Source organism: Etheostoma cragini, chromosome 3 (genome assembly GCF_013103735.1).
Source record: "Etheostoma cragini isolate CJK2018 chromosome 3, CSU_Ecrag_1.0, whole genome shotgun sequence".
Taxonomy (NCBI): domain Eukaryota; kingdom Metazoa; phylum Chordata; class Actinopteri; order Perciformes; family Percidae; genus Etheostoma; species Etheostoma cragini.
This window is the reverse complement of record NC_048409.1, coordinates 10009100-10019643: the sequence shown is the minus strand read 5'-3', so window position 1 is coordinate 10019643 and position 10544 is coordinate 10009100. Positions and strand designations below refer to the sequence as shown.

At 40.4% G+C, this 10544-nt stretch overlaps 1 protein-coding gene across 1 annotated transcript; it reads right to left on the bottom strand.

The window, feature by feature from the left end:
• Positions 1-2549: 2549 nt before the first annotated feature.
• On the bottom strand, positions 2550-8565 carry LOC117942130 (extracellular calcium-sensing receptor-like). The gene is made up of 8 exons (XM_034867455.1): positions 8454-8565; positions 7723-8017; positions 7334-7623; positions 6756-7051; positions 6035-6240; positions 5679-5900; positions 5213-5336; positions 2550-3493 (listed from the first exon to the last, which is right to left on the bottom strand). Exons 1-8 carry the CDS (start codon positions 8558-8560, stop codon positions 2589-2591), a joined length of 2445 nt encoding a protein of 814 aa, XP_034723346.1. The 5' UTR covers positions 8561-8565; the 3' UTR covers positions 2550-2588.
• Between the last annotated feature and the right edge of the window lie 1979 nt (positions 8566-10544).

The window sequence follows — 10544 nt, the reverse complement described above, 5'->3', positions numbered from 1 at the left end:
CTGGCCTTGACAGCAGCCTGGCCTTGTGATTTGGCTTTTTTGAACAGAGCCTGTCGAGATTTGAGGCCTCGTTTTAATCCCTCTGCCTTTTGTAGCCTTTGTTCCATGTCCATATTCTTGTTTTTGTCCGCGTGTTTCGTTTCATAATGTCGTCGCATTGTCACCGTTGCATTGTGGGAAATGTAGTATTGGTGTGTGGGAAATGTAGTATTGGTGTGTGTAAAAGATCTGCGGGCTGCCGGCTTGCTGCGGTCTGCGGGCCGGTTCTAATAATAAATCAAGATCATCCCAGGGGCCGTAAAAAACCTTCTCGCGGGCCGGATGTGGCCCGCGGGCCTTAACTCTGACATATGTGCTCTAAGGTATTAGAATATCCAAGCCTTGTAATCCATAATTGGCTGGTCCCCTCACAATCTTGTAGTTTCTGGCCAAGTTTTGACGTGGAGAAATCTAGATAGTTCAACAATTCTGGGTTTTGATTGCTTGTATCTTATTCCCTGAGCGAGCTACAAAGTCACTCTGTACACCAATAGATTCTTTCGCTTCTGCAGATTCCACTGACCTTTGTTCCCAGCCAATCGCTTTAGTCTAATTCGAGCTGTCCTTGAGACAAGCCAGTCATATGCCACAGTCCCCATTGGGCCCACGTGGGAAAGATTGACAGTATTTCCCTCCAGTTAGAAGAAGAGATCATGATATTTCAAAAGTTTTGTATTTAGCACTTTTTTGGCTTTTTTAGAAATAAGAAATAAGAAAAACGCACAGACATATCTGTAGAAATAAATTCATATAAAATCCATTTTATAAGGGCTCTGGGTGGGAGAAGGCGTCTTCACCTAGGGGTGGATTGTCCTGTGTGCTCAAGCAAAACCACAGTGCAAACTCTGTGTTTTCTTTTGAGGCAAACAGATCCATCTCCGCTTCCCCAAAACTGCTCCATGGCTTCGGAACAATAATGGGATTCAATCTCCAAACCGCCTACTCAACAGCCTCACCATTCTGAGCAGTCAGCTGAGAGGTGGAGACTGAGAAGGCTATAACACGCCCTCTGCAGCCTGCGGGGCGGCGTCTCCTTGAGCCGACATCTTGGTACAGCCAGAGCACCGTTGTCTAGAAGGTGTGTCAGCACATCCCTTCCCCTGCGTACAGCCAGTGGCTGCCCCAGCCTCAGCAGGGAACAACCACAGCTAAGCGGTCATGGCAAAAATAGTAGCGGCAGCGGTCGCGCTACCAAGAAATGGTATTGTTCAGCATTGCAGCCACCTAGGAGGTACACTAGTACGATTCAGCAAAGCAAGCATGGACCGGCATTCGGGTAGAAGGCAGTGTGGGCTTCTGTCGGAAACAAGGGGTGATTGGAAGCGGAGTGGAAGCCAGGCTCTGCCGCCATCGCGGGACCTTCCTCCATCTCCCGGATTAGGGGAATGCTACTCGGCATTCACCCAGGTCAAGAACAATAACCTAGCTCTTCTTCCGGCAGATCCAAGGGTGTTGGTAGGAGGCATCAAGGGTGAGTGCCAGGTAGATCCAGGGTGTTGACAATGTCCCATCTACAGTATCTGTCCAGCTGCCATCACCTTACCCGAGCGGGCGCAGAGCTGACAGGAGGCATCGGGAGTGAGTGCCAGGCTGGCGTGAGTGGCATGGAGGAAGGACTTGTAGCTGGGTTGGATATCCAACAACAGGACGTAGCCAGTCTGACAGCTGGTCCCAAGGTGAACACCGCTGCAAGTAGAGGTCTTCATACTGCTAGCTTGAAGAAAACGTAGTTGAGGCCCATGCTCGAAGCAAAAAGAAAAAAAGGTTTCACGACTGCGCATGAACAAAGGAATACTAACCAATAGCGTCAGCTCTTAGAGGCGAAGCGTATACGAAATAGAACTCAATCCCTCAACTGTCAGCATGTAGGCATACAGCATGCGTTTTACACCACTTTACTGTACATCAGAGAGAGGACAACCTCATCCAGTGATGTTTGATTATCTCACGTCTAAGTCTCTTTGGTGGGCTGCATATACATTATAATCTGCATTGAAGCGGTAGTAGATTGAATGCTACAATAACACTGCCAGAATTTGAAGCAGAGGTCTCTTCTTGCAGCACTCAGACAATGCATCTGCAGAATAGACAATGTGAACGCCCTCTGAAATTAACTGACCAAAGTCTACCCTCACGGCTTCATTTTCAAAAGCAAAATATTTAGCATTTGACTATTCAAATTGAGATTTGTTAATACATTTTTTATTTTTTATATTTAAATTTTTATATTGATCCCATAGGAAATAATGTGTATATGAAAACCTTATTGAACTACAAAATATTTTATAAAAGAGATAGAAACACATATTTATCTTGTGAATTTGTACATGTTTTATTCACTAAATTTTAAATTTGGAGCCACCAGTGAAATATTATCTGCAAAATACCAAAATACCACATTAACAAAAATGACTATTAAAAATGTGAAACTATTGAAAGTAAAAAGATTTTTTTTTTTAAATCCACAACACTAAGCCTGTGTTTGATGCACTAAACATATGCTATAGAGTGTTCGTTGCCATCTTAACTATTTCCAAACTTCAGATGTCTTAGGATGGATTTTTGTTCATTAAATGTTTCTTGGTGTTCTTCTCTGGCTTAAACAATATGATGAAACATTTTGGAGCAAATATACAAAGTATTAATCCAAAACTGGAGGCCAGAATTGCAAATATCTCCACAGCCACAGTAAATTTCCCAGGAGAGCTGAGATATGCAGGGATAAAGGTAATCCAGACTGCACAGAATATAAGCATGCTGAAGGTGATGAGCTTGGCTTCATTAAAATTATCAGGTAATTTCCGAGCTAGGACAGCTAACACAAAGCAAAAGACAGCCAGTAGACCTATGTACCCCAGCACAGCCCAGAACCCAACAGCTGAGCCTAATGCACACTCCAGGATGATTCTCTTTTTGTATATAGTTAGGTTTTTCATTGGAAACGGGGGACAAAGAACTAACCAAATAGTACATATTAAAACTTGAATAAGCGTAAAAGACACTACAGTCATTCTTTGCTGTGGAGGACCAAACCATTTCATGACATTACTACCTGGGAGTGTAGCTCTAAAGGCCATCAACACTACTATTGTTTTTCCAAGAACACAAGACATACAGAGGACGAAGGTTATCCCAAACGCTGTGTGGCGCAGCATGCAGGACCACTCAGAGGGTGCTCCAATGAAAGTTAATGAACATAGGAAACATAGAGTCAGGGAGAAGAGCAGCAGGAAGCTCAGCTCAGAGTTGTTGGCCCTGACAATCGGGGATGTCCTGTGACGATAGAACACAGCCGCTGTTATAATGGCCAGACAGGCACCACCAACTGAGAATGCAGCCAGGATGATTCCCAGGACCTCATTGTAGGAAAGAAACTCCACAGGCTTGGGGAGACAAGTGTCTCTCTCTTCATTGGGCCAGAACTCCTTTGGGCAAGAGAAACAATCAGGGGAATCTGGAAAAAAATAAAACAAAAAGTGCTTTTAGCAGTTAATGTAGCCTACCGTCATCGTATAAAAGCCAGGGCCTTTATTTACCTAAGCCACAGAAGGTACCCGGTTTTCATTTGAAGCAGGCTTCTATTAGTGGCAGGCCTTTATTTCTAATTCCATCTGTTTGATAAGTATAATTGTTTGAAATAATCCGTTTTAAATAAAAAAAGGTGTAGCATTCCAGTGGACAGAGAGCATTCATTTTTTAAGAAACGTTTTCAAAATTATCCCCATATACAACAAAAGCCAGAAGGGTGACAGAGCAATTTGGGTCAGAAATAATCAAACACCCCCACGGCCTACCCGGAAGTGGACAGGATTTAACCCGGAAGTGGGTCTGGTATTCTTGAAATGGGCGGGTCTTTAACCGGCATGCTATTTTAAGCATAAAATTGATATGGGTTGATCATAAATTGTTACTTTTATTGCTGATTAGAAAACTATTTACATGACAGCATCAGCATTGAGCTTCAGATGAATGGTAACAAACAAACTATATACAGAACAAGTTTTGCAACAATACAACACATGCGGTTGCAATTATTAAGTAAAATGTAAGGAACAAGAGTTTGCATACTCAATATAACTTTTTGTTTTTACCTTTTAATTTTTTTATGACCAGTGTGATCATTTTTTTGGGGGTTCTTTTTTATTTTTATTATTTCCACACGAGGTATGTGTGTGTGTTTGTGTGTGTATCTTACTTTGTAATATTATTTATTTATACCTCAACTCCCTTTATTATTTTTTCAATAAAATACAGCAAGAACGTTTCAGACACTTAAAGAAACTGGTTACAGCCAGCCGGCGGTTTAAAGATAAAAAAACTCCGACAGGCGCAAGTCTACCAAGTACCATATCTGAACAAACCCCACGTTTACCAGAAATCCACTGGTTACTCCGTTCTCCGTGTTCTGAGTGTATGGAGTGAGCAGAGCCGGCCGGACACAACAACAGAAAGAATCCTGTATCCCTAGTAGATACACCAGTATCTCATTAACGTCATAAGAGGTAGCTAGCTAGCTTCATTTCTAGCTCCAGGCTTACTTGTTTACTCCCACCTCCAGCTAGCTAGCTTTGCTTTGCTCTGCTGATATTGTCAGGTCATCCTTCTGTTCTTCCAGTCTCTCATTCTCCTGGGGTCAATGTTGAAATTTCTCGAACCTTTTTCACCCAAGTTTTCCTCTGCATACTTTAAAACTCTTTTTGTGTTGTTGTTGAAAAGTCCATCATTCTCTGCTGTCACTAAATGAGACCCGTGTTACCTCCATTGTAGTTCCTGACATCTGTTGGCACCTGTACGTTACTACATGCTACACTGCTGCGTAACAGCCGCACTGACTAAAAGACCGGTAGGACAATACTTTACATGAGTACCGTAATCCAGAAAAACAAAGTGTGGAAAAAAGAAGGAATATATTGTTGAATTTCGTAAATTAAATTGGTAAAAATGTATATTACGATACACTTGCACAATGCACATTATGTAAAAGGTACTTATGAGATTATCCACACAAATTTTTCCTTAATTTGAGGCCGGCCTTTATTTGTCCGAGTTGACCACGCCCCCGGCCACTATCAGAGGCCCGGCTTTTAATGGACTACCGGTCTTTATTTAAGGAATTATGGTATATTTGATTTTGTACAGTATAAAGGCTATGAATTAGGAGAAAAACAAATACCTGTAGTATTGCTAATCTCTCCCTCGGGGCATGGTATGCAATCATAACAGCAGATGGGTTTTCCTTTCTGCAGAACTTTACGAGTTCCTGGAGGACAGGTGTCAGAGCACACTGACACAGGAACCTGGCACATAGAGAGAAATAAACTCATACATATTCAGTTGTGTTCTTAAACTCTGAGCATTACAGGATAGGGTCAAATTTGAACCAAGTCTGTCTTAAAACAAAACTCCTATGTCAATATGTCTTAACTATCTGAACTGGACAATACAGGTGAATATCTTCCAAAGTCATATTGTTCAGAAAGCCTCTTTTTTAAAGAAAATATAAATTTGGACTCTCAAAATACTGTAACTTTGGAATTTCTTTACAGACAATATGGACTTAACAAACATGGACCAAAAACACATATCCTTCAAGATCGCCAAATTTTAATATGTTACATTATTGCTTTTGTGCTCCTTACTTGTGTGCCACCATCCACCCAGGTGATGTTCCTGTTAACTTGGAACTTCTGGCCCACCGGCAGTGATGCATCGTAGTGTCCTACTGTCACCAACTTAATTTTGCCACTTTCACTTTTTTGCCAGTTAACCAGCTCGTATCTGGCCACAGGATCCCCATTGGCATCAAATGACACATCATAACCGTTTTGGGAAACATTTACTTTCTTCAGCTGAGTAAGAACCTGTCAAAATGAGATAAAGAAAAACAGTGTGGGAGAGCCATTAATTAATGTTAAATAAATCAGAATACCTCATTTCAGAGAAGGTACATTACAGCAAGTAAAGTTATCAGGGTTTTTCCTTATATTCAACTGACCTCTTTGGATTCTATCCTGGTGAATTTGTCACACTGAGTTATAGAATGTGTTTCCTGACACACTGCTTTATGAATAGCATGAGCTATTGCATAAACAGCCTTGTATACCATGTTAGTGATCCGGAGCTGAGATGTGTCAGTGTACGGGCTCTGGAGCGTCTTTATATCTTCTGTTCCATCACACACTCTCTTATTTGTGGCTGTACCTGACACACAGAGCCAGAATTATCATTTTTTTGTGTTAATTATTATTATTATTGTTATTATTTAATTTTTGCTTTTCTTAACCTGCCAAACATGGCTTGCAGAAACTCATACTGTATCTATATTGTTGTAATTTATTTATTTAAAAAAATGCTAATTTTACGTTACGTTTCAAAGCATTGTTTTGCAGACACTTCTTTTTCTATATATTTATTTTTATTGTTGCTATTTCAGTTTGTAAGGCCTATTTGTTTTAAGTATGCATACTAGCTCAAGTTAACACAAATCCGGCATAAGACAGTTGGTCACAATAGTAAAAGGCAAACTATATTCACACCTTTTCCTTTGATGAACTACCTAATTTGATGTGTTACAATTACTTATTTTAAATTATTCTCAGCTTACAGAAACAGCCTAATTAGATCTATAGACTTTAACTGATACACATTTGTAAATACAATATTTAATCTTTATTGAGCTCGGTGGCCTAGAGACTGTGTAAAAACAACTTTCTCACTTTTCCCCAGCCTGCAGTTGAATGCATCCTCCCAGAACTCAGTAAGCACTGGAGAGGCAGCCACTTTAGATGGAGAGAGATCCAGCAAGAAGTCTCTCAGACCTGGGATGACGGATCGCTCAATGCCAAATCCTATGGCTCCAGAACAGAAGCTGAACCTCAGCAGGTCTGTGGTTGTTACCCAGGATTCACTGCCTATCCACTGACGAGGTGGAGAAGGCTCAAGCAACAGCTCCTCCAACAGAAGTCTCAGGTCTCCAGATGATGCAAATGTCACAACAACCGTAGCTGTCGACCTTGAAAGAAATCATAGTGCATTGCATAAGGCCTATATCAGTAACAATATTAAATTAGCATTTTAAGATATATAGCAATATAGTTCATAAAAACATTAGATTCACTTTAGTATTTGGTCTCACTTAGAACAAAATCAGTAATACATAAAGTCACGTATTGAAAAAAAGATACATTTTCAAATTATAAATAATATATTATAAAACAATCTTCCCTCTTATATTTGCCTAAACAATTGTGCTTTTGAGTGCAGACGTTCAGTGTAGGCACAGAGAACATCAAACCTGCGGATCACATCAGCTACTCTCTGGATCCTGCTACGTGGGTGGGTCCGATAGAAAGATTCAGAGTATTCCACACAGATCCCCTCTCTGTGTGCAGCGGCCAGAAAAGACGTCATACCATTATTGCCATAGTCCGAATCTGACCGGACAGCACCTATCCAACTCCAACCAAAGTGTTTTACCAGCTTGGCCAGTGCTTCAGCCTGGAACTGATCACTTGGGATTGTTCTGAAGAAATTCGGGTACTGCTGCTTATTGGACAGACATGCACAAGTGGCAAAATGGCTCACCTAAAGGGAAACAAAAGTGTAAATATTTACTGGGAAAGGCACATAAAATTAGCACTGGTCTATATTACAAAATAATTCCCAGAAATCCAAAATATTTACTTGAGGGATGTTAAATGACCCAATAATGCGCGACATGCTGATGGATGGCGTGGACCCAGACTCACCAATGACAGCCATCACCATACCAGATTGTGAGCAATTGTCACCAGTGTAAAACACAGAGTCCAGGCTATTTGAAAGCTGGAATGCCACATGCACCGTCACGGGCACCGAGGCGCACGAGTCGTAGATCTGATAACCGAGTTTGATTCCTGGTAGCAGCTCTGTGCTTTTGTTTATCTCCTCGATGGCGAAGATCATTGCACGTGAGAAGCGCAGTTCACGGGTGTTAATGCTGCGCAGAGACGCTCAAGTCACTGGTCAAATTTAAAATTCACTATTTCAACAAAAAATACATCAAACAGAAGAACCAAGCAACAGAATCCAAAACACAGGATTAGATATCAGTCCAACATTCACAATTATCTAAGGTAGTTGTTATTTTTCAATTAGGTTAACAATTAAAATTCAGTTTTTAAAGAAACTTATGTTAAAAAATACAAAAATCTAATTTTCACATCTAGTATTTTCACATGTGGTATTTTCATAACTAGTGTTTTCTACAGCATTTATTACCTACTGATTTGGAAATGTATATGAAAAAAAGATTACTTTTTTGATTCAATACAAAACCATTCTGATACAATTGTATTCACATTATACAAATCTGAACCTTTCTATCCCCACACAGTCTAACATCCTCTTATCCCCCACTTCTCCTTCTTACTAACCTTCCTGTGCAGCTTAGTGGCTCAGGCATGGTGGTGTAGTTATGCTTCACTGTGTGCATGTAGTAGTGTATGGACAAAACACCACCAATAACATAGTCACCATCCATTGCAAATGCAGGTATACGAGAGGTACCCTGGAGCATACATTTCACAGATGAAGCCTGAGTGTTGACCCCAGCACCAGTCCTGTCCTCTATAAGCCCAGCCCTTTGTTTAAGATCATCCACAGAATCATTAAAGGAAATATCGGAGTTCAGCCCACACAAACCCAGAGAAAGGATCAGGCCAATACAGAGAGCAGAGATCTCCATCCCTCAATATCTGGATGGGAATACTGTGTCTTTTCACAGGTTTATATAGACTTTAAGACAGAAGCTTCCCTCCTACTACTGTACGTCAGACAAAGGATGTCCTCACCCATTGGTCTTTGATGGAATATTGTCAAATAATATTTTGCAGGCTGCAAGTACAATGTAATCTGCATTACATGTCCATCTATCTTTCAATGTAAACATCAGATATCTTCAAATTGTTGTCCTCCTCTTTTATCTTTTTTGTTATGTTTAAGCTCATTACAGTCAAGTCTAACAAATGTCCACCTTTAATGGGCTGTACTGTTTGTTTGCATATTAAGTAAAGCAGATACAGGGACTCATTGAAGGAAGTTTGATGTTGTTCATCTGCCATAATGTCTCTTGGTCCCACACACCTCACATGTAAAGTAACTGTTTACTTACTGCCACTGTTTACAAAGTTATTTAAAGCAAAACCAATAAGACAAAAGGCACAACTCCAGAAGGACTTGGTTTCACTGTTGTTAAAGCATTTTTTTAAATGTGAGTGTGCGCACATAAGGCATAGCGCATGCGTTTATGTTGCATTTTATGACAAAGGGCACGGCACATACAGTGCATCATATAAATTTCCCAAATGTACAGTTGTGTTCAGATTAAGAGCAGTGTGTATAAAAAAATGAATAATGCTCAAAATCCTTAGAATAGCTTTTAATTCCATAATAGAAATGCAGTGGGAACACTGCACATTCAATTCCAAATCAAAACATGACCAAAATCGATAAAGTTTCTGTTCTACCATTACAGAAAGTGAAGAAAAAGGAATATTTTTCCAAAAAAAAAACGGTATTACCATTTTTCTTTACAAACTTAAACATTTACTGTATAAACTGAAAAATGTCTCAAGGGTTTGCTTTACTTTGAATCAATGCACTAATATTCAGTTGTATAACCATTATTTCTGAGAACTGCTGTTGGAGTCAACCAACCTCTGGCACCTGTGAACAGGTATTCCAGCCCAGGATGATTGAACTATATTCCACAATTCCTCTGCATTACTAGTTTTTGCCTCAGAAACAGCATTTAGTGTTCTATGGGATTGAGGTCCGGGGATTGGTCTGGCCACTCCATAACATCAATCTTGTTCATCTGGAACCAAGACATTGCTGCAGTATGAGAAACATCCCCATAGCATGCTTTTTTGAACCACCATGCTTTACTGTCTTCACAGTGTACTGTGACTTGAATTCAGTGCATGGGGTTCGTCGGACAAACTGTCTGCGGCCCCTGGACCCAAAAAGAACAATTTTGCTGTCATATTGTGCCATTTCTCCTTTGGCCAGTCAGTGTCCTTTGGCAAATTTCAACCTATTCAGTACATGTCTTTTTTTCAGCAATTGGACTTTGCGGGGGCTTCTACTTGATAGCTTTGCTTCACATAGCCTTCTTCTGATCGGAACAGTACTCATAGGGTTTTCTTTGATTTTCCTGGAGCTGATATTTGGTTGAGCCTTTGCCATTTGGGCTATTCTTCCACCCATTCGAATGGTAACTGAGCTTTGGATGCCTTCTCAAGGCATTCAAAATAATATTGGCTGAGCAGCCTATACCTTTCTACACTTCTTAATATGTTTTCCCCTCTGCAATCAACATTTTAATCAAAGTCCGCTTTTTCCTCAGAGCAATGTCTGGAACGACCCATTTTGCTGAATATTTCTGTTTGAAATACACTCACCGGCCACTTTATTAGGTACACCTGTCCAACTGCTCGTTAACACTTAATTTCTAAGCAGCCAAT